The sequence below is a fragment of the Myotis nattereri genome, assembly GCF_964212035.1.
Source record: "Myotis nattereri genome assembly, chromosome: 20".
NCBI classification, from domain to species: Eukaryota; Metazoa; Chordata; class Mammalia; order Chiroptera; family Vespertilionidae; genus Myotis; species Myotis nattereri.
Window position 1 is genome coordinate 12,491,918 of NC_138096.1, and position 23,823 is coordinate 12,515,740.

General features: G+C 41.3%; 1 protein-coding gene across 12 annotated transcripts in view; it reads right to left on the bottom strand.

Annotated features, from left to right (window-relative positions):
- Positions 1–23,823, bottom strand: part of AKT3 (AKT serine/threonine kinase 3) — a 227,906-nt gene that overhangs the window by 68,275 nt on the left and 135,808 nt on the right. For 6 of the 12 annotated variants that reach the window (XR_013997278.1, XM_081114489.1, XM_081114496.1 and 3 more), the window contains exons 4-8: positions 20,107–20,218; positions 13,383–13,530; positions 9,975–10,106; positions 4,524–4,589; positions 3,040–3,108 (exon numbers count right to left, since the gene is read on the bottom strand). Coding sequence is in view for 11 of the 12 variants with exons in the window: in XM_081114489.1 (XP_080970615.1) it covers positions 3,040–3,108; positions 4,524–4,589; positions 9,975–10,106; positions 13,383–13,530; positions 20,107–20,218 (527 nt within the window). In the remaining variant the exon portion in view is untranslated. The remainder of the gene's footprint in view (positions 1–3,039; positions 3,109–4,523; positions 4,590–9,974; positions 10,107–13,382; positions 13,531–20,106; positions 20,219–23,823) is intronic. The other 6 variants (XM_081114494.1, XM_081114493.1, XM_081114491.1 and 3 more) reach the window with 2 other exon arrangements.

Below are 23,823 nucleotides of genomic sequence, written 5' to 3' on the forward strand. Positions count from 1 at the left end.
TAGGCTGAAAGAAGTCCACATATTCCTAACATGTGAAGGAAGTATAAGAAAAGAAATGTCTCAACTGCTGCATTTATATTTCAAGATAAATTCAGAACACAGACTGAATGGATGCTATTGCTAATTCAAGGTCAACAGACAATGAGTTGAATGAAAACGACTTCACCGGGCCCACGAAAGGAGGCCATCTCAGGGAGAATGTTGGCTGTGAAGAGGTCTGGAATGCTGCTACTGGGGTAAGTACCATAAATTTTCCTGAGCTCGCTTTCCGCCAGGACAGCATTCTCCCGCTCAGGCCTGTAGATCTCACACACATGTTCCCCTCTGCGTGCATCTATGGGTGCTGCTGTGGATTGTATGTGTGAGTTCATATAGCCCCCCTCACTTTACTTCTCTCTATTTCAGTCTTATTTCAAACACCCAAGTACTATGGTTAGTATTTTTCTACAGCAATTGAGTTTTCTGCATTTCCAGGAAGCATCCCTGGGCAGAATAAATGACAAGGTGAGCCGAAAGCAAAACCAAAAGTAAATCAATCGCCCTGGATTTCCTAGCAGATTCCCTTCCCAGAAGCGATGCATTTAAGAGCTGAAATAATCCCATTAAGTTCCACCAATTAAATAACTGTCTGTATTTATGAAGTACACTTAAAGTATATGAGTACATTTGATAACCTGAAATAAATTGGGAGATTACATACACAAAACTTCCATTTTTACTAAAATTGTACAAACGTAAGTAAATTTTATATATATATATATATATATATATATATATATATATATGGCAATGCTATACTATCCATGTACTTTAAAATGATATATCACATAAGGATCAGTTCACCTGCTTCAATACATTAAATAATTTAGTCTTTTATAATATACTAGAGGCCCGATGCACAAAAATTCATGCAAGAGTAGGCCTTCCTCCCCTCGGCTGCCAGCACTGGCTTCCCTCCAGCACCCGGGACCCAGGCTTCCCTCCTCCGGCTGCCAGCAGGCGCCTGGGACCCGGGCTGCTTCCCTCCGGCCCCGGCTTCATCTGGAAGGACGTCCGGAAGGATGCCCAGGATGCTATCTGGTCTAATTAGCATATTACCCTTTTATCATTATAGATTCCTAAAACAGATATTCTGAAAAAAGAGAAGAAATGCCAAACAATAGAAATACTATAGGAGTGTCAATGCTAAAGAAAACCATTTGGCTAGTCTGAAAATATGCTTTTGTGTGTAAAGTTTTTCCAATAATCTTTAATTAATTAATCTCAGAAGTACTCCAGGTGTATAATAAAAGTACAAGTGCCAGCTAGCTAGCTCCCTCTAGGAAGAGATATTCAATGTGATCATTATTATAACAGATGCAAATACATGAAACAGTGTAAGGAGATCTCTCTAATTCAAGAGTGTTTCTCTGAGATTTCGCTGCAGTTTATAGTTTTCCTTGTATTGTTCTCCCCCCTGGTCATCTACTCATCCATCCACCCATCCATCCACCCATCCATTCATCCACCCATCCATCCACCCATCCATCCATCCATCCACCCATCCATCCACCCACCCATCCACCCATCCATCCATCCATCCATCCACCCACCCACCCACCCATCCATCCATCCACCCATCCACCCATCCATCCACCCATCCATCCACCCATCCATCCATCCATCCATCCATCCATCCATCCACCCATCCATCCAACCTTTTCAAAACGAAGTTTATAATCTTACCCTCAATACATTCTTCATAAGTTCACTCTATTAATTCTCCCTGATTGCAACCAAAAACCAGTGCTGATATTTGTCTTTCTATCCACGCTCAGTTAACTGGCTGTTAAGACATCAATCGCATACAATTCCGTGGGATACAATTCCCATCTTCTGTGTATGTTCTCAGAGAGCATCTGACTGCAAAGGGCCCCGTTCGGAAAGCTGGGCTCTGATGATCTCACTGCTCAGGTTCTCGCCCTGTGCTCACCAACCAGAGACCCTGCTAGATCATCCCCTGGGCCTGGAATAGCTTCTTCAATCAGCTCCCCCGCCGAGACCTCACTCAAGGCCTCCACTAAACACTACGTCACTCATACAGCATTTTCTCTTATGGATTTATTGGCACTGAGGTCTTTCACTCTATCTTCTAATTTGTAACATACTTACAAGATAAATGATGAACTCCTTCGTAGAAAGGACAGTGTCTTAAAACGTTATGGTAAACTCACACTTGCCTAGGCACCGCAAATGTGCTCACCAAATGGAGAAGCGAATTTTTGCCATGAACTCATTCCTACAATGATTTACAGGAGAAAATATTCTACACAGGATATTTAATTTATTTCGGAAAATAAGACTTTTAAGGTCAGTGAGATACAAGTCCCTACTTATTAAGTTGAAATTTACTCCAGAAAGCCCATAATGTAAAAGATGTCCAATAATATTTCAGTAAATTATATTTTGCCCTCACATCGATTTTGATCAAAATAGGGAGGAGAAAGGATGAGGACTAAAGCAACAGGTGAAATATACTACTAATTGGATTCCTCTTTAAAACTGCAAGGCCCCTTAAAATCTCTCTTAAATGCAGTCACGGTTACTCTGACTACGATGCAGAAAAAGGGAAAACTTGTTCACAATGAGCCCTATAGTCTATTGCTCCCCTGAGTTTACAATGAGTAAAAGGGTGCGTTCCAATTTTCACAAAAACGTAAGAACTTCGTAAAGCATCATAAATCCTACATTTCTAATTTTCACAATTAAATGATTTCATGATTTTACTTTGGATAAATTTTTTTTACACTTGAAAAATACAGGAAAAAGTAGAATATGATTACATTTGCCAATATATGAGAGAAGTTATTTAAAAATAAACAATCATTACATTTCAGTAGGAATTACTCTGCTCCCATCTGCTGAATAGTAGAAAGAGCTACCCAAAGCGCCCCCGCAAAGCAGAGAGCTGTCATATTACAACTTATATTTTAATAACTTTGCAAAACGGCTGGCAGAATTACCATGCAAATGCAGGTGCTGGGTTTACCGTTCACTCACCTCGCCCCCATTGACATATTCCATCACAAAACACAAACGGTCTTTTGTCTGGAAGGAATATTTCAAGGACTTGAAATGAAAAAAGAAAAAAATGTTATTTTATAATCCTACATTGTTATAATGGCACCAAAACAGAACACTCAGAAACAGTAAGCAGTATGATGAAATGAACTGTTAGCATTCCTCACCAGTCTATTTACCCTCAAGAGGGCTTAAGGTAGAGTTTACGGGAAATGTAAGACAATTGATGTTTAGCTCAGCAGTGGGTACCGCTAGGGGAAAATTAACACTTTAAGTAAAGATTAACTTAGAAATTGTGAGGCGCACCTCTCAACCGAGTATGCCACCCATTTCACACTGTGTGGGTTCCCAAAGCTCTTATCCATGAGATCTCAGAGCGAGGCCGGCAAATTACTCTAGTGGAGGGCTAAGACAGTTATAGTCATTATATTTGGGAATCTAATCATTACAACATAACTTTTTGCACATAGGGTACATAACATGTAATTTTATAGGTTATAAAAACTGCAGAACTATCTTAATGTACTAGACAAAAAACACACAACAATGTAACATGAAGTCCAGATATCTGGTGATACCTGGGAAAATTCCTACATTAGGCAATCCTAAATCTTTAAAAGACCCTTTAAAATCTCTTAAATACAGTCAAGGTTACTCTGAAGAGAAAACTCGGCCACAACGTGTACCCCTATGGTCTATTGTTCCACTGAGTTTACAATGAATAAAATCATTCCTCCTTTGGACAGTCTAGCTGTTACTTTCAATCTTAATGTACTTCACTGAAATCAGAACTATACAGAAACTTTGCAAATTACTTCTCAATTACAATCAGTCAAGGAACAGGACTAAAAAAAAAAAAAATCGGTTTGCTTCGTAACTAAATCACAGTTTATACTTCGTCTAGTGAAGAAATATCATGACTGATCCTGCCTTTACTGTCGAGTGTTCAGCATTTCGTGGAAGTGCTCTATCACTAAAAAGAAGACTCAATTTCTACAAAAAAGGCAGCAAAGATTTCTGCCTTTCCCATGTGCAGACAACGTTGCCTGGTCATGTATATATTTATATACAAACCAAAGAAGCGTAAAACCCTTACATTTACTGCTAATCTTTTCAGCTGGCACCTTTTCAAGTCCATGTTCTCAGGGGTCTCCTTAAAACGCCAGCATGGATGTATTGGCTGTATGAGTTATTTGTATTCAAGGTAGTGAACTTCATGGAAGGGAAAAAAAAAATCTCCTAGAAGTCGTAGCTGCATAATGGGAGGGATTACAGATGCATGATGTTGCAAATTCAACCCCTACATTCCGGTAATTTCCAAGAAATCTGACTTTACAGCTTTCCACACGGAAAAGGCGCACCTAAATGAAGGGTACTGACAACGTTCCTTCTCTTAGCTTAGTTCTGTCAAACCCCCTCTCGTCTGAAATGGTGCGATGACACATGTGTCCGCTGGCACTTACTGTCAAGAAGGGATGCCTCGTGTTCTTCAATACCCGGCTCTCCGTGAGGGTGTGAGCCACTTCATCCTGCAAGAGAAACAGGCACGCCTTGAATGCAGCGGTTCTCAACCTTCAGGCCCTTTAAATACAGTTCCTCATGTGGTGACCCAACCATAACATGATTTTCGTGGCTACTTCATCACTGTCATGTTGCTACTGTGATGAATCGTCATGTAAATATCCGATCTGCAGGATGGTCTTGGGCGACCCCTGTGAAAGGGTCGTTCGACCACCAAAGGGGTCGCGACCCACAGGTTGAGAACCGCTGCTTTAATGACTGTTCTGAGTACCAACAGAAAAACGTCACCATTTCTCTGAGCCCAGGAGAGATAAAACCTAGAGATGGAAAAATATTTTATTAATTTATTATTATTTTGATCCTCACCCAAGGATATTTTCCCACTGATTTTTAGAGAGAGTGGAAGAGAGAGAGAGAGAGAGAAAGACGGAGAGGAATAGTGATGTGAACTGGTTGTCTCCTGCATGAGCCCCGACCAGGGCCTGGGATGGGGAGGAGCCTGCAACTGAGGTGTGTGCCCTTGACCGGAATCGAACCCGGGACCCTTCGGTCTGCAGGCCGACACTCTACCCACTGAGCCAAAGTGTCTAGGGCTGGAAAAAGATTTTGTAACACGGTGACATGCTTGCTCTCAGTTGCCAAACTATCTTCTCACTGTTCCTCGATTTCTATTTCTAATCTCTCATATGAAGGTGTTTTTTTTTTACCTTGATAGAGCAAATGAACGCACAGCTGTTCTGTTTTCCATAAACACATGCTAGCAGTCACCTTTCCCATGTGTTGTTACTGGAAGCTTTGTTCTTTTTAAAATATATATATATATTGATTTTAGAGAGAAAAGGAGAGGGAGAGAGACATAGAAACATTAATGATGAGAGAATTACTGATCAGCTGCCTCCTGCACGCCCCCTACTGGAGATGGAGCCCACAACCCGGGCATGTGCCCTGACCGGAAATCCAACTGTGACCTCCTGGTTCATTGGTTGATGCTCAACCACGAGCCATGCCCGCCCGACTGGAATCTTTGTTCTTGAGACTCCTGTTCCAAACGGGACTTGGATGAAAAGCCACATGAACTCCGTGGACTTCAGTTGTGACACAATCGCTTCAGAAGCCAGGCTTGCTTCCACTGGAGAGCACGCCGTCTGCATACTCTCGTCTACACTGCCCTTCACTACATTCCCGTCCTTCCTTCTGTCGCTTCCAGTTTCTAGTATTGGGACAAATCAACCTCACATGCTCACCTCTATTCCACATCAGAAGGGGGATTGCAGACATGCCAACTGGCACATTATAATCCCTGCTCCGATCTCAGCTGAATCTACGGAGGGTTCTGTGACTCCTACGTTGTCACTCTTCCGTCCCGTACACGTTTGTTTCAAACCTTTCCCAGGCCGGGTACACGCCTTGCACAGGCGCTGAGATGCACCAATGGCCCTGTGAGCGCCGCCCAGGGGCTGGAGCCCTGGTTGTCTGATCTCTGGTCGTCTCTCTCCATCTCAACCTCACTCTTTCAAAAGGCCAGCTTGCTTCCTACTCAGAACGGGAGTCATTCAGAATATGTGGCACACTGGATCACTCTCTTCCCTGGAAACCTGGTGTCCAGGGCGTCATAATCTCTTAATTCTCCTCCTTTGCGAGGCCACTTTTTCTCGGTCTTTTTGCTGGTTCCTCACCTCTGAACCCTCATCCTCTGAGTGCCCCCAGGACTCAGCCCGCAGCCCTCTTCTCCTCCTTGGGGACTCATGGCCTGGGTGCCCTCAGCCAGACTAAGGCTCAGGTACAGCAAGCATGTCAAACTCACGGCCCGCGGGCCACATGCCTCATTTATTTGGCCTGTGTTAGCCTTTGAGTTTGACATGCTTGGTGTACAGGGTACATGGCAATCAATGGTCTTCCAAAGCTGACTTCTCACCGCCAGGCTGCTTCCCTCAATCCCAGGATGGGTATTTGATAGACTTAAACTGGAGTGTCTAACAAAAATACCCAATCAATACGTCCAAATCCTAATTTCTAATCCGCCACCCAAAAGCTTGTTTCTCCCCCACAAAAACATCACCCCCATCACTGTAAATATCCTCCCCATTGCTCGGCCAAGAAATCGGGCAACAACCCTCAACTCCTTCTCTCTCTCCTCCCCTATGTTCAATCTGTCAGGCCATCCTGTTGGCTCTGGCCAAAGAGATGTCGGGCTGAACACCAAATACCGCAAGGCTTTGAAGGAACAAATATATTGAAAGTGAGAGGATGCAAATGATAAACAAAGCAGAGCAGGGGCAGGGGTAGCTAGCGCGTTATCAGAACAACAAAAAGGTCATGAGACAAAGAAAGTGACATTATGTGTATATTAATAAGAGGTTCAAAATAGTAAGAATTATAATTATAAACATTTATGTGCTTAATAACAGACCATCAAAATATACAAAATAAAAATGGACAGAACTGAAGAGAAAATATTTCGTCCCACAACAACAGCTGGAGACTTCAATCCCCTACTCTCAATGGGCTTGGCCAGCCAGACAGGAAATTGTAAGGAAACAGAAGACTGAACACAAAAACCACCCAGGTCTATGGACACCCATGGAACACTCTACCCTGCACAGAGCGAGCCGTCCTCTCCAAGGCACGTGGGACAGGTCCCAAAGATGCACCGTATGCTAAGCCACAAATTACGTCTCAATTGATTGCAAAGGTAGACATCAGACCAAGTGCCTTCGCCAACCACGCTGGGATAAAGTTAGAAGTAAAAAACTGAAGGAAAACTGAGAAAGTTATTAATTACAACTAATGGTTGAAAGAAGAAATCATGAAGGAAATTAACATAGAAAATACTGAATAATGAATGAAAAGAAAAACAAAATTCACGAGACTCAGGAAAAGCAGTGTTAAGGGGGAAATGATAGCCTTAAACACTTAGATTAAAAAAAAAAAAAGAGAGAGCCCTGGCAGGTGTGGCTCAGTTGGTTGGAGCATCACCCTGTACAAGGAAAGGGTGCAGGTTCGATTCCCAGTCAGGACACATATTTAGGTTGTGGGTTCAATCCTCAGTCCAGTAGTGTCTGAGAGGCAACTCATTGATGTTTCTCTTTCTCTCCCCCTCCTTTCCTCTCCCCCTCTCTCTAAAATCAATGATAAAAAGTAAAAAAGACAAATCCTCCCGTGAGGGTTAAAAAAAAAAAAGAAACAGAAAAAGACCTCAAATCCACAACTAACTAACTAACTAACTACACAACTTAAGGAACTAGGAAAAGAACAAATTAAACCTAACGCTAGCAGAAGGAAGAAAATAATAAAGATTTAAGCACAGGTAAATAAAATAGAGAACAGGGAAAATCAATGAAAACAAAGAGTTGGTTCTTTGAAAATATTAACAAAATTGGCAAACCTTTAGTTAGTGTAAGAATAAATGTATGAAGAATGAGGGAAATAGAAAACCATCAATGGTAGACCGTGGCAATACTTGTAGTAGACGAGATCCACTGACAGATGTTTAATAGTGGACAAACTTTTTAGAAGGGAAAAAGGATATTTGCACAGTCACAGATTTGTTAATTAAAAAGGGAACCATCAGAACGTTACCATGGCTAACCCTGGCAGACACCAGTTTACCAGGTGATCAACATAATGTCCGCAGTAATAAGGCAGATGGACTTCATTCACTCCTGAGACGAGGCCGATTCAAACCCCAGGTCTTGTCAGACTCGAAAATGTCATATTGTTAATCACTTCGCTATGAATAAGCCTATTTTCCTTCAAGGAATTGATAAATGAACTTGTTGGGGAAAGCAGCGAGGATCTACAGCAATTGGGATAGTCTATCGTTTGTGAAATATACCTGGCTTTGTACAGTTACTCAGAAAAGTATAATTAATTAGTGAGATAAGACAGAATCCAAGAGAGGCTTATGTAAGAAAGGAAAAACAGAATGGAGATGACATTTACTCAGGCATGGTACATAGCAGGTGGTAAACATCATCAGAGCAAATATGTAACAATAATATATTTACTTTCATTTAATGCAATGCTAATTTTATTCAAACTATAAGTAAATGTATTCAATAATGATGGCAGGTGCTATTCCATTTCTTTACTCATTCCTTGGATCCTGACAACAGCCCTATGAGAGGGACATGATCAGGACCCTCATTTTCCAGGCGAGAAAACCAAGCCAACAAAACGTTGAATAATGTGTTTGGGATCGTTTAGTAGTAAGTAGCAGAGCCTACAGAAAATACCAGTTTAATTGCCATACATGTCAGGTGTTAGGCTGAATCCTTTACATATTCTATTCAACATCACATTCTTGCCCAGGAACACTGTTTCCCACAAATAAAATGTTTACAAATAAAAAAACTGCGATTCTCCTGGCTGCTCCGCTCGCCGCGAGCTGTTAGCGTGCTTGGCCTCTACCTGACCACAGTCAGTCTTTTCCTGCCGAGTCATCTTGGTAAGCATATATGCCCCCCCAATTCTGTCAAATGTCCCCGAGGGAGTGGTACTCCCCCCAAAACTGCTTGGGAAAGGTCATCAGTTTTGGTCATTTGCAAAGCGGGGATACAATCCTAGGCCCGTCTGCGTCCAGGTCAACGTTCTTTCCCACACCAGCGCTGACTGCTAAGAAGCTGAGGTTGAAACAAATGTCCAAGACCCAGGAGCGTAACCTCACCAAGTGGGTGGAGCAATTCACTCCAGACAGGAAATACTGTAAGTAACGGAAAGCTAAAGTCGTCTACACCGGGTAACAGTAATACTGTATGTCACTGTCGAATTCAGCAAGACACAGCTTGGACCAACTTATAAAGTAGACCAAATTTGCCTTTGGAGGGAACTGGGATTTGATTTAGAACCCTGAGAACTGGTGCCATTAACGCGTTCATTATTTGCAGAGGTGAATGAAGTTATGAGAAGGTGTTAGGCCTCCTGAAAAAAATTTCAAAAACTATTGCTTTTAGTTGCATTATTCTCGTATTTTCAAATTTATTAAGGCTGCTTTTCCATTCAACAAATATAAGCTGTATAATTTATGAGTACAAATCACCTGTTATTCTAATCCCTCTTATTCAATAAGAAATTCAGAATGTTAGGGGGAAATAAAAAGCAACATTAGTGCAATTAGTGATCGAGGTCACAAATATATAATAAAAACATCCTCCCAAACACACATAGGATAAATATTTCTATCTCCTCAAAGATAATAAAATAGCTTCAGTATATAATACTTAGATAATACTATACACGTTTGAAAGTTTTAATATTACAAATATTAAGATAATAGACGTTGTTAACAATAGCCTACAACCAACGTTTTGGTTACTGAATGGAATTTCGACACTAACCATGCGTACGCGTGAGGACACACACGTGTGTACAGTGTAAACAAAACTTCCAGTTACCTTTGCAATAATAACTTCTTTCTTCAGAATCTTCATAGCATAATACTTCCCACTTGCCTTCTCTCGAACCAAAATAACTTTCCCAAAAGTGCCTTTACCTAGTAGTTTCAAATAGTCAAAATCATTCATTGTCTGAAAAATACAAATTAAAAAATATATGAAATATTTCGTGCAATTTATTTGTAAATATTCCACTCATCTGCAATATCCACTCAGAAGCAAATTTTACCAAGCGCTCTCTCTCTGAAATGAGTAAGAATCAGATGGCACTGGCTGCCTCATCAGCAGTCATAGATGCTGGAAACCACTGAAGCGATCCTTAGATACTGGAGACAATAATTTTGAACCTCAAATTCCTCAGCTACTCAAATTATTAGTCAAAGGAAACTCCTAGACCAGATGGCTGTGCTGGTGAATTGTATAAACATTTAAGGAAGAAATAACAGCAATGGCGTACAAACGCCTACAGAAAATGGAAAAGGAGAGAATACTTCCCCGATTCATTTTATGAGTAACCATTACCCTGACACCAAAACCAGACAGAAACATTATCAGAAAACTACAAGCCAATCAATATACCCTTTGTGCAAATACATGTAAGAATTCTGAAAATGTTACCAATGAATGCCTGTGTTCATTTCCAAAACTGTACGCTCCCGACAGTTTTCCCGAATGTCAAGTTATGACGTGTTAAGCATTCAATGGTATCTCTAGCTCAAAAGCAAAGCAGCAAGAGGCATTGGGAAATAATACAGTGCATTTATTAATTCAACTAACAATCAAACAAATGGGGCTAAATATACAGAATGTTTACTGCCCCTCCTCCCTGAGGCACATGTCACTCTTCCCATGAGGAGGCGGGGTGAACCTTCCCTCTCCCTGGGCTGGCGCTGTGTCCAGCTGTGAACAGGGAGAGCCCCACACCGCCAGGTCCACACCCAGCCTTCGGCCTGTCCGCGCGGGCTGTGGGCAGCCCGGGCTTGGTGCGGGGAGGAAGGCCATGTGGAGGCCCTGGGATGAAGGGAGGTCACGCGAGGGGGACCCAGAAGCCAGACACGTGAGAAAGGCGTTCTGGCATTTTCCAGCCCAGCCCACTGCCAGGTGAAGGCAGCTGCCTGGGAGATAGGTTGGCGGCCAGCAGAACTGCCCAAGCAAACGGGGAAAGCGTGAGAAATAACACCCGGGGATTGTTTTAGGATGTTAAACTTGGGTAGTTGGTTCTATGCAATAAAGAAAAACATTGTTCTCGTAAATAGGATAAAGCTTGATTTGAGTAGGACCCTCCTTGTGGTTCTTGTTTTATTTTTCCAACATACTAGTATTTTTATTGATTTCAGAGAGAAGGGGGAGAGGGAGGGAGGGAGGGAGGGAGGGAGAGAGAGAGAGAGAGAGAGAGAGAGAAACATCAACCATGAGAGAGAATCATTGACTGGCTGCCTCTTGCACTCCCCACACTGGGGACCGAACCCACAACCCAGGTTTGTGCCCCAGCTGGGAATCGAACCCTGAGCTCCTGGTTCATAAGTCAAAGCTCAGCCCCTGAGCCACGCCGGCTGGGCCCTCCTTGCTTTTTTCTTTTTTATCTAAAATCACTGGAAAATGATACTTGCTGTATCCTATTACTTAATGTCGTATCAGCTGAAACTGAATCTGTAGGGGTAAAATCAAAGAAGAATTTGTAAACCGCTTTATGACATTCTCCGATGAAAAGTAGTATGTAATTATAAAGTATTACTATAGTCCTCGAGGATGCGAATCTCAGGAACAAGGAGAGTTTTCAAAAGTTTGACAGTCTTAACTCTCAATTTCACAGCTTCTGCCAGTTATTCTGTCAATCTTTAAAAAAAGGAATTTGCATGGAAATTGATATTAGTAAAAAAAATTCTATGTGATAAAATCAGAAGCAGATTTCATATCTATTTTGACAAACTTTCAGAACATTTGAAAGTATCTTTGATACCAAATGCTCACGTTCAGCATGGTAGACACAGTAATTATGTAGTCTTTACAAACAAAATGTAACCTATTACAAAATGTTTTCCTCTTTTGGACGGTGTTAAAGTTACAATAAGATTTCATTCAACAATGAGAGCATGGTTACTCCCCAGAAAAATTAATTACCCAAAACCCAATTCTAAGATTTGTTAGGTAAACATTTTATGTAGAAATACTCTTTCCTTTACATAATCTCCAACATATCAGTGTGGCTGCTTTAGGCTAAGACATACATGTGCACACATAACAAATGCTTAATAAATGTATTCAAATCACATTATAGATTCTAGCATTTAAGAAAAAGACTGCCTAGTCCAAAAATTTGGTTAAACTATAAATATATAATTGAAGAGGAATACAAGGAATCACTCGGAAAAGGGCACAGAAGTTCACCCCTCCACCGCCTGCCTCTGGCTCTCTCTCTCTCAGGGAAGGGAACGCTCTAGTCTGATCAATTTCTACAACGACTGGGCCAGGCAGCGATAAATCACAGGACCTCAGAGGTCCCACCATCTCTTCTCTCTCTCTCCAAACACTAACCATAGCTTTGAGTTACTGTAGCCAGGCATCTATATATATAAAAAGCCAGTGACCAGAACACCGTAATGACCAGAATGACATCCACTGCAGCCAGCGAACCAGCCCAACTGGGGGGCGGGGCACCTCCCCCCAGCCCCATTCCTGATCAGCCTCTCTCACCATGATCCAGGGCAAGGCAGTCGGCCAACCCCACTGCGACCCTTCCCCACCAGCAAGCCCCACCCCCGATCGACCCACCTCATTGATCTGCAGCCCCTCCCCCAGGCTGGCCCTACCCCTGATTGTCCCCCCACTCCAATAGGGGGTGGGCCTGGCTGGCCAACCTCCTGCAGCTCCTCCCCCCAGCTGGCCTCACCCCAGATAGGCCCCCACCACTCCATCAGGGGCAGGGCTGCCGACCAACTGCCTGCAGCCCCTCCCCTGACAGGCCCCCTCCCCCAATGGGCCCCCATCACCCTTATAGGCCCGCAGCCCCTCTCCCTGGCCGACTCTTCCCCTGATCACCCCCCAACCCCAACAGGGGGTGGGGCCAGCCAACTGGCTGCAGTCCCTCCCCCTGGCCATCCCCACCACCACTGGGCCCCCACCACCCCGATAGGCACACGGCCCCTCCCCCCAGCTGGCCCGGCCCTGATCAGGCCCCAATCAGGGTGGGCCAGCCAGCCAACCTCCCACCATCTCCTCCTCCCAACAGGCCCGGTCCTGATCCGCCCTCATTGGGGCTGGGCCAGCCAGACTCCATCCATGCATGAATTTGTGCACTGGGCCTCTAGTATAAGATAATAGGCTGCCATTTTTTGCAAACTGCCATTTTTAGCATATTTCTTCCATACTCATACTGCCCAAATAGAGGAAAAAGTCATTATTTCCTACCTTTCTTTTATGATGGGTTGCAGAAGCATCCATCTCCTCCTCCCCTATATTATCAATTTGTGAGGTTGGACTGCAACAACTCATTCTCTCCTCCTCTTGCCTCTGGAGTCTGTCTGCTACAGCCTGAATAGCTTCCGTCCATTCTTCCCTATAGATCAAGTGCAAATTCTCATTAATAGAGGATGGTAACAAATTCAAATATCTCCTTTTTATATGAAATATATGCAAATAAAGTCTCCACAATAACACACACACACACACACACACACACACACACGCTCATGAACATATTCTCCCACGCTTACTCCACTGTGGAATTAATCCCAAGAAATTAATTACAGCATAATGTTCATAGTAGCATTTATTTGGAGGTATGTTAAGAAAAAAGAAGAAAAGGATTTTAAGAAAATTCAGTTAAAAGTACTTTAAAAGTAAGTTACATTTTAATTGTCCGTACACATCTTACTTACAAAGTAAAGATGACCCCCAAAAGTTTGCTGCACTTATTGTTTTGTTTAGCTACTGTACAGCCATCATTGACATACTCAAGATCTTTACTGTAGTCCAACAAAGGTTCTAAGAAAAGGTTTTCAAAGCCAAAACCTTTCACTGTTCCCAGATCATAGGCAAATTTCTTTAAAAAAATGGCAGGCGTAAGTTGTAGTTTAATTAATAAGTCTCTTGAGCACTAATTTAAAGCTTTCATTTTTTGATAGTTATCTCATCAGATCAAGGGTCATTGATTTCCATATAAGTTTTAAAATCACCTTGTTGCTTTCTTAAAGTTCATTAGAATTTTCAATGGAATTGCATTAAATCTATAGATCAGTATGGAAGGAACTGCCATATTAATAAATTAAGCCTTCCAATCCATGAATATGGTATAGCTCTGCATTTCTGTAGGTCTTTAACTTCCCAGAGCAATGTTTTGGAATTTTCTGTAAAAAAAGTCTTGCACATCTTTAATTGGCTTTCTATCTAAGTACTCTTTATTGTCCAGGGATTTGCAAATTTATTTTTTTGCTAGTATTTAGAAATACAGTTGTTTATTGTACATTGACTTTTAACCTCCAGACTCACTAAATTCATTTCTGAGTTCCAGTAGCTCTTACTTTTCTGGATTTTGTAAACATGCAACCATGTTGTCTACATGTAAGGGCAATTTTACATGTGTTTGCCTTTTTCCTAATGTGCTTGCTTTTTTTTTTTTCTTTTTCTTGCCTTATAATACAGAAGATCAGACCATCAATACAATGTAAAATAAAAGTGGTGCGAGCAGGCATTTTACTTTGTTCTAAGTGTTAAAGAGAAAGCATGGAGCCTTAACCTCTGAGTATTGCATAAGCTGTAGGATATTTTTTTTTTTGGTAAATACCCTTAAGTTGAATAAGTTCCCTTCTCTTTCTATTCAACAGGTTTTTTGTTACAAAGGGATGTTGACTTTTGTGAAATATTTTTTCTGCATCTGTTGAAATAATCGTGTAGTTTTTCTCCTTTATCCTATTAATAAGTTTAGTTGGATTATTTTCAGACTAGAGGCCCAGTGCACAAAATTCATGCATGGGTAGGGTCCCTAGGCCTGGCTGGTGATCAGAGCCGATCAGGGACTTCCGGCTGCTGGCCAGGGCCTTCCCCAGCTGCTGGCTACCAGCCAGCACCTTCCTTCATTCTGCGCCGCCCCATGGTGGTCAGAGTACATCATAGTGAGTGATAGAACTCCCGGTCTCCTGGTCAAACTCCCATGGGGACACTTTGCATATTAGCCTTTCATATATATATATATATATAGATGCTAATGCAACTGAATTCTTGGGATAAACTCCATTTGGTCATGGTGTATTATCCTTTATATATATTTTGTAATTCTATTTGTCAAAATTCTGTTAATAAATTTGGCACCAGCCCTAGCTGGTTTGGCTCAGTGGATGGAGCATCAGCCTGTGGACTGAAGGATCCTGGGTTCAATTTAGGTTGCAGGCTCAATCCTTGGTGGGGGGTGTGCAGGAGGCGGCCGATCAATGATTCTCTCTCATCATTGATGTTTCTATCGCTCTTTCCCCTCTTCCTTCCTTTCTGAAATCAATCTTACCTAATAATAGACAAACATGTAAATTGACCATACCTGCGCCATGCTAACCAGCCAATCAGGAGAGTATGCAAATTGACCCAACAAAGATGGCAGTTAATTTGCATACGTAGGCTCCAAGTGGTGGAGCGAAGCCTGATGGCCCCAGGGCCAGCTCTGGCCGGACCCCGGACAAAGCGAAGGTGTGGGTCCCCGATGCCAGAGGTAAACCAGTGCCAGCAGCCATGGGAAGGGAAGGCCTACTGCATGAATCTCTTCATGCAACAGGCCTCTAGTAAAAATATATTTGTAAAAAAAATTTGGCATCTATATTTACAAGTATATCAGGCGTATAGGTCTCTCTTCTTATGATAGTTTTGCCTGTTTTCTTTGTTGTTGTTTTTAAAATGAGGGTGGCAGTGGCCTTATAAAATGAGTTAGGAAGTGTTCTCTTCTCCATTATTTTCTGAAATAGATTTTGTAGGATTGGTAATATCTCTTCTTTAAATGTTTAATCAATGAAGCCACCTGGACTTGAAGTTTTCTTTGAAAAAAAAAAAATGTTTTGCTTACTAATTCAACTTTGTTCATTAATACGAGATTGTTCAATGTTCTAGGGTTAGTATTGTTAGCTTCTGCCTTCTTTTTTTAAATTTTCCTTAAAAACCTGTCAAGACATTTCCCTTGTATTAATTTTGTTTCAAAGAACTAGCTTTGTTTAATTGATTATTCTCTACAATTTTTCTGTTTTTAAGCCCCCTGATTTCTCTATTGTTTCCTTCTTTCTGTTTGTCTCGGGTTTAATTTACTTTACTTTTCTAGTTTCTCAAGATGGAAGCATAGATTACTGACTTGAGAACTTCCTTCTTTCCAAATATAGGAATTTATAAATTCCCTCTAAGCACTCATTTCACCACATACCACAAGTTTTAACATGCTTTGTTTTATTATCATTTGTTTTAAACTATTTTCTAATGGCTCTTGTGAATTCTGTGTTTGACCCAATGATTATTAAGAGGTGTTTTATTTGATTTCAAAATACTGGGGTTTTTCTTATTATCTTATTGATTTCTAATCAATTCTACTGAAGGCAGAGACCATATTTTGTAAAATTTCAGTATTTCTAAATATATTAATAACTGTTTTAAGATCCAGAATATGATCTTCTGGTGAATGTATCAAGTACATTTGAAAACAATGTGTATTCTGCCACTTCTGGGTATAGATATCAATTATATCAAATTGATTGGTAGAGCTATTCTATTTCTATGTCTTTGTTGATTTTTTTTGTTTAGCTGCTCTATCAACTGCTGAAAAGAATTTTAAAATCTCAAAATATGGTCCTGGGACTGTCTATTTTCTCTCTTAGTTCTGTTACTGCATGCATACATATTCATAATTGTTATATCATAGAGTTCAACTGACCCTTTTAACATAAAGTGTCCTGGTACTCTCAGGTGATACATCTTATTTTGTAATCTCATATAATATAGCAAGTCTCTTTCTTGTATTTACTGTTTGAAGATATCTTTTTCAATCAATTTCTTTTCAATCTACCTGTGTCTTAAAGTTCATCTCTTACAGACAATACATAAGTGGGCCTTGTACTTTCATCAATTCTGAAACTCTCTGCCTCTTACTTGCAATGTTTAACCCATTAATATTTAATGCAATTATTTATAGGGCTGCACCTGAGTCCACCATTTGTAGAAAATACCAAGTGTCAGCAAGAATGTGGAGAAACTGCAACTCCTATGCTCTGCTGTGAGAATGTCAAATGTTGCAGCCACTGTGGGAAACACTGTGGAGGCTCCTCAAAGAAATAAAAATAGAACTACCTTAAGATCCAGCAATCCCTCTTCTGGGCATTTAGCCAAAATACAATGAAATCAGCATCTTGAAGAGGTATTTGTACTCCTATGGTCACTGCAGCATTATTAAAAATAGCCAAAACATGGAACAACCCTACGTGTCCATTGAACGATGAATGGATGAAGAAAATGTGGGGTAAACGTAGGATGGGATATTATTATGTGCTCCAACATCAATGAACAATGAGGGCATTATTCCAAGTGAAATCAGCCAGTCACAGAAGGACAGATACTGTATGTTTTCACTTATATGAGACACCTAAGGTCGTCAAATTCACAGAAGCAGAAAGAAGAATGAAGTTTGATATGAGGCAGGAGAGGGGGAAATGGGGAGTTGCCATTCAATGGGCACAGAGTTTCGGTCATACAAGATGAGAAATTCTAGAGATCTACCACAAAGCATTGTCCGTAGAGTTAATAATACTGTACACTTAAAATTTGGTAAATTTCATGCTATGTGTTTTTAATCACAATTTTTAAAATGTACTAGAAAAGCTAAGAACATTTTGAAAAAAATAGCAATAATAAAAGGCTTGCTTTATTGAAAGCTATAAGTTTGATAAGGCTTCTCTAATTAAAACCATGTGATCCTAGTGCTAGAATCACAGAAATATCAAAAGGGGGGGAGAGAAAAATACTAAAAATACAAGTATTCAAGCATAATCAGAAGAGAATGGATTATTCAATAAATGGAGGTAAGACAAGAAGCTCTTCTTTTGGAAAAATAGATTCCAAACTTCTATGATTAATGAAATAAATATAAGATTTTAAAAGATAGATTAGAGATATTTAGTTTGCAACAGGTAAGTATTTTAGACTGGAAGACAGAATAGAGAAGATAGAGAGTTTTTCTAGATCTTAATACATCTAAGTCTTCATTAATATTAAAGTCATATAAACTATCCAAACACCAGGTTCTAGGTAAATTCAGGAAACAAACTCTAATGCAAATACAAATATGCTGTTTTTCATAAAACTGCTTCCTTCTAGTCATAAACGCAAATGAAAACTGATTATCCAGAAAAGTAGTATGATAATATTGCAGGAAGAGCAAACTAGTTCAGCCTTAAGATATGGCGTAAGTCCAGCCTTGCGAATACAAAGGCAAAATGAATCAAGTTACATGGGATGTTATAAATCCATGAAGAGCAATATTTTCAAAGAATATATATTGCCATGGGGAAAACCCCATTCGTTCAACAAGTCAATAAACACTGTATGGGCCCCTGGACTGTGCGCTAAAAATAAAATGATGAGCAAGGAAGACATCACCCTTGCCAATCAAGACTCTTATAGTCTACTGAATAAGGCAGGCAAAGATCATAGTAGTGGTATACCAGATGCAAAAGGTCCAAGGAGATAGGGAAGGAAATAGCAGGGGGACCTACCTAGTCTACCAGTGTCAGAGGTTTTGTAGGAAATGTAACATTTTAAGCTCAGATCTGATTTCATAGGCATTACACAGGATTGAGCTCAACCATAGTTATGGGCTACCAGTGGTCGGCAAACTCATTAGTCAGCAGAGCCAAATATCAACAGTACAACAACTGAAATTTCTTTTGAGAGCCAGATTTTTTAAACTTAAACTATATAGGTAGGTACATTGTTATTAACTTAATGAGGGTACTCCTAAGGCTTAGGAAGAGCCACACTTAAGGGGCCAAAGAGCCGCATGTGGCTCGTGAGCCGCAGTTTGCCGACCACGGGGCTAAGGTATAAGCAAACTGAAGACTCAGCATAGATAAATGCCCAGGGCAGAAGGGGGTGGCTTTGGAGGGAGGACACATAAAATTGTATGTGTACTGAAGACCTAAACATATCTCACACAATAAGACTGGAAGTGTATAAAAAAAAAATCAGTCCTTAACTCTGGTTATAGAATCAGATTATGAGTAATTTCTAGATCTTTTCCATTTTTCTTTCTTGTCTATGTTTTCTGCATCAACATATATTACCATTTTTGTTTATTGATCAAAAAAGTATTATTAAAATAACACTTCACTATTTACTAGATTTTAGGGGGAAGTTCTGAGGTTTTTGAATCACACAAGTTTCTTAAGAACTAATTTATTCATTTGGAAAATAGGCTAAAAAGATTCAACTTCACAGAGTTGCTGATTTGAGTCAAATATGGTAACATAGGCGCAGGAAAATGAATTTGTGCTGGTGGTTGTTGGACCTAAGACAGTATGAGAGCCACCGGATGGAAGGGTATTGGACAGAACTGGGAAAGGGAGGGGACTCCAGGAATTAGCGGATCAGGAGGATGAAAATGGGGCCCTGAGGACGCTGGGAGCTGGTTGGAAATGTGTTGCACTCCCCGCTTCAGCAACGATGACGGCCACTGCCAGTCAGTCCTGGTCCTTTCTTCCTCACTGAGCTGAGACCCCATCTCAGCATCCTCCTCCCGATACTCCAGGTGGCCGCCTGACGGATGGCATGCTACCTGACACCTTTGCCACCTCTGGCCTCAGAATTCTAAACACAAACACAATCCTACCATTCTTTTAAAAGACGTAGCTTGGTTATTAAAAATGTCTTAATTTATGTTTTAGCTTTTTAATGTTTTTTTTTCTTTTAAGAAGTATATCTACCAGAACTTCCAGATATTTTGATTCAGAATTTGATAAGTTACTCATCTCTTCTATCAGAATAATAATCCTTAAGGGCCTACAGCATTTTACAAAGGTATTTACATATATTTACACATGGTGAGGTCAGACACACGGGTTTTTAGATTGACCGTTGCTTTTTCACAAAATGGAGAGAAAAAAAATGACTCTCTTACCTTTCCTCTGGCGTATCTACATGAAAGGTTCTCTCTATAACAGTGGTCCACTGGAGACATCTGATAATGAATGTGTTTGGCTTTGGTCGTTCTGTTTTCATTAACTGGCATTCTAGTGATAAAATAAAATGTCTCTTTGAATATACTTACATTTAAACCAAGAAACAAGCAGTTGCAAACTACAGAGTTCTGTTCTACGCAAAGCCACTGAGATCTCTCAGCATTCCAGGGAATACATGGCTTTCCCCCGAGACACCCTGCTGCTCTTCCCTGTATCGTACCTTTGCTGTCCATTCATTTGACCCCGATCCATACGTGACCACCAACTGTCAAAAGGACACCTGTCCTCTAAGGTGAAGATCAAAGCCAACTTCTTCCATGAGGCCTTCTATGGAAGACTGACCATTCCTGAATCCACCCCCCCCTCCCCATATTCTCAGAACTTACTACTGTCTGCCTCATTCTTCACTCAGCTTAGACTACCTTATACTATTACCATTTTAAGGCATCCTTATCGCTCTACCTAGATTATAAGCCTTTTGATAGTATATCCCAACTGTAACTTTTTAAAAATACGTTTTTATTGATTTCAGAGAGGAAGGGAGAGGGAGAGAAAGAGATAGAAACATCAACGATGAGAAAGAATCATCAATCGGCTGCCTCCTGCATGTCCCCGAGTGGGGACCGAGCCTGCAACCCAGTCAGGTGCCCGGATGGGGAATCAAACCATGATCTCCTGGTAGATGGGTTGATGCTCAACCATTGAATGACACCGGCCAAGCCACCTATAGTTCTTCTTAATCACAGACCGTAGAGCCAGTCAGTCACCAAGCGATCAATTCTGTCAAGGAATATCTAGGAAGACTTCAAAGAAAAGGACGAAAGTGCAGTGGCTAAAATATGGGTTCTAATCCCAGTGTGTCTGGATTCAGTATTTTCCCTACCATGAACAATGAACCTTGCAAGCGAATTAAGGCCTTTGCTCTTCAAACATTACTTAAGAAACAACAAGAGTACCTGTAACATACAACTAGTATGTGGAGAAATAATAAATCGATGTAATCCTCAACATTGTGTGTGACACATAAGGTTTCAATCATGCTAGCTGTTAGCTTTAAGGACTGGATACGCGGTAGCAGACAACCAGAGGAAGTACAGCTGGCTTGTGTACCGATACTGCTCTTTTGAAAGAAAGTAATTGACCCCTGGTTGAGAAGTTCAACAGTGTCTTGTCCGTACTTATCCTTCTGGTCCTATCTCCATTATTAGCAACTATCAACTGCCATTCCTACGTCTTTATGGGACCAAGTCAGCAATCATATCGAACCATTCTTTTTATATAACGAAAAAAATCACATTCTAAATCAATACGTTAAAATACAAAAATGACACTAAAATGAAAAAGGAAAAGTGGTCCCGGGTTGGGATTTTTTGAACTATCTGTGCCTTTCTCTCTGGAAGTGTCTGGCTTTGTTCAGATCTGAGAGCATCGTCTCTGCCTGGAGAATGGTCTCGGAGAGCATCCCTCATCTGGTAGTGAGTCAGCGCCGAGAGAGAAGAAAATAATTTCCCACCACATCCAGGGCTCTCTGCCCTTCGTACACAGGGTAACTAAAGAGCTGGATCTGAAGCCACAAAAATTGAAACTTCAAAAAACCATGTTAAAACAAGTGAGCCAGTCAACAGAAGAAGTTCTGGGTTCTTCTGTGTTAGCTACAATATGGGCTCATGAACACACCCCACAGCTCTTTGTAAAATGAAGGCAAACCTGCCATGGCTCATGTCTAAAAACCCTTATTCTTAAAGGGGACTCCTGATCTTTAAGGGGATTCTTAAAAAGGATGGTGGTGAATAAACAGTCAATACTTCTTCAGAAGAATATTTTCAATTTAGTCATGTAAAGATTTCCAATTCAACCTCGGCTGACTTAAAAACAAAAGTAGAAACTTCGGCTAGCGATTCTGAAAAGCTATTAATCAAATAATCATCCATGATATCTCAAACCATTGTGTGTATTAAATGGTTTGAGATATCATGGATGATCACGGTGTGACGACCATTTGCATATTAGCCTGTTATTATTATGATTATGATGATTGCGGCTATTTTTATAAAAGTGGCAAAACGCATTTTTTCTTTTTGCTGAAAAGTTTTTACTGTCCAGGGGGCAAAAAAGAATAGTGACCAAGGAAGCCCCAGCACATCAACCTTCCAGAGACTCATTCCACGGCTGTCAGGAAGGGGCCGTCGCTGTGCCAGCTGATCTGGTGATGAGTCCCACGGGGGCATCTGCCCGTGCTCACTATGTTACATCTGAGGGACACATCTAAGAGGGGTTCTATTATTATCTTCCAATTCATAAAGGAGCTAATAGAGATTGAAACTGGTTAAATAAATTGCCCCCAAACCTACAGCTTGCAAGTCACTGTACGAACATTTACCCCCAGGTCTACGTGGGTTCAAATGCCCGGGTCTTTTGGAAAGAACACACTGCTCAGAAAAATGCCTTTAAACAATCAGGCATCGTCTGTCCAAGTTACCTCCCACTTGAAAAGGTGTTTCCACTCTCCCTCTTCCGCACCTGCCCTTCCCTGGGCCCTGCCCTCCTCCCTCTGTGACCCCTTTTCTCCTATACAGAAGTCAGGGTACTTGTCACCTGATAACATATTTGAGGAGGGAGAGGGCCCCCTCCACCCCCACCCCTAGCCCTGTGTTTGCTCCTGGCTCTGAACACAGCAGAGGGATGGCTAGGGAAGAGGGGGATCCCCCGCAGGAGCCCGAGGTGACACTTTATTTGTGGACGCAGGATGCAGCGGGAGTGGTTTAGAGAGAAAGACAGTGCGAAGGGGCAGCGGGGACCTGTGTCCTCTCGCTGCTGGTCTCACGCCCTGGAACGCCGACCAAGCCGACGGGAACACACACGTTCAGTCACGAACGACGGAAAGGTGGCTCCCAAACTCGCACTGGTCCAGCTCCCGGTTTCTATTCTCTCGGTAACAAAGGACAGGATGCTTTTGCTGCCGGCGAATGTGACACGTAGCCCAGTGGTCTGAACCAGAGTAAAAACATCCTTTTCCATAAAAGGAAATGGGGGGTGGGCGTAAGTTATTACTGTTTATTTCATAAGAAAGAACTTTCTGTAAGTGAAGCAGTAAGAGGGGTTACTAATGCTATGTTCCACTCTAAAAGACATTTTCACTTTAAGGTACACGTTTCAAATTCTGGCTTTTTAATGATCATAAACGTCGCCCTGTTGGTTTTAACAGGGAGACTCTTTGTCGATTTAAATTGAGTTTGAAATCACGACATATTGATGTGAACTTCTCCTGATACATTTTTCTTTAGCGAATAGGTCACCATCATTTAGCAAAAGTACATCTCAGAGCCAACCCCCTTCCCACCAGCATTTCTCCATCTCGTCCGTCCTCAAAATCCTACCTCTAATTAAACCAACATCTCAAAAGTCTTCCAGAACAACTACTCTCTGCATACCCTCTGCACTCTTCCAATTTTAATTAAAAATACACCGTGGTCCCCCTGGGGCATAGTGAACATACAAAATGAATGAGGTCTCACTAACAGAGTCCTGAGAGTCAGGCAAACATCAAAACGCATCATGAGGCGAGCTGTTCTGTGGTCGTGTTTTTTGCAGTCTAATAGCCATGAACTACTTTTTGTGGTTAAAAAAAACACCCCACGTAACATAAAATGTACCAT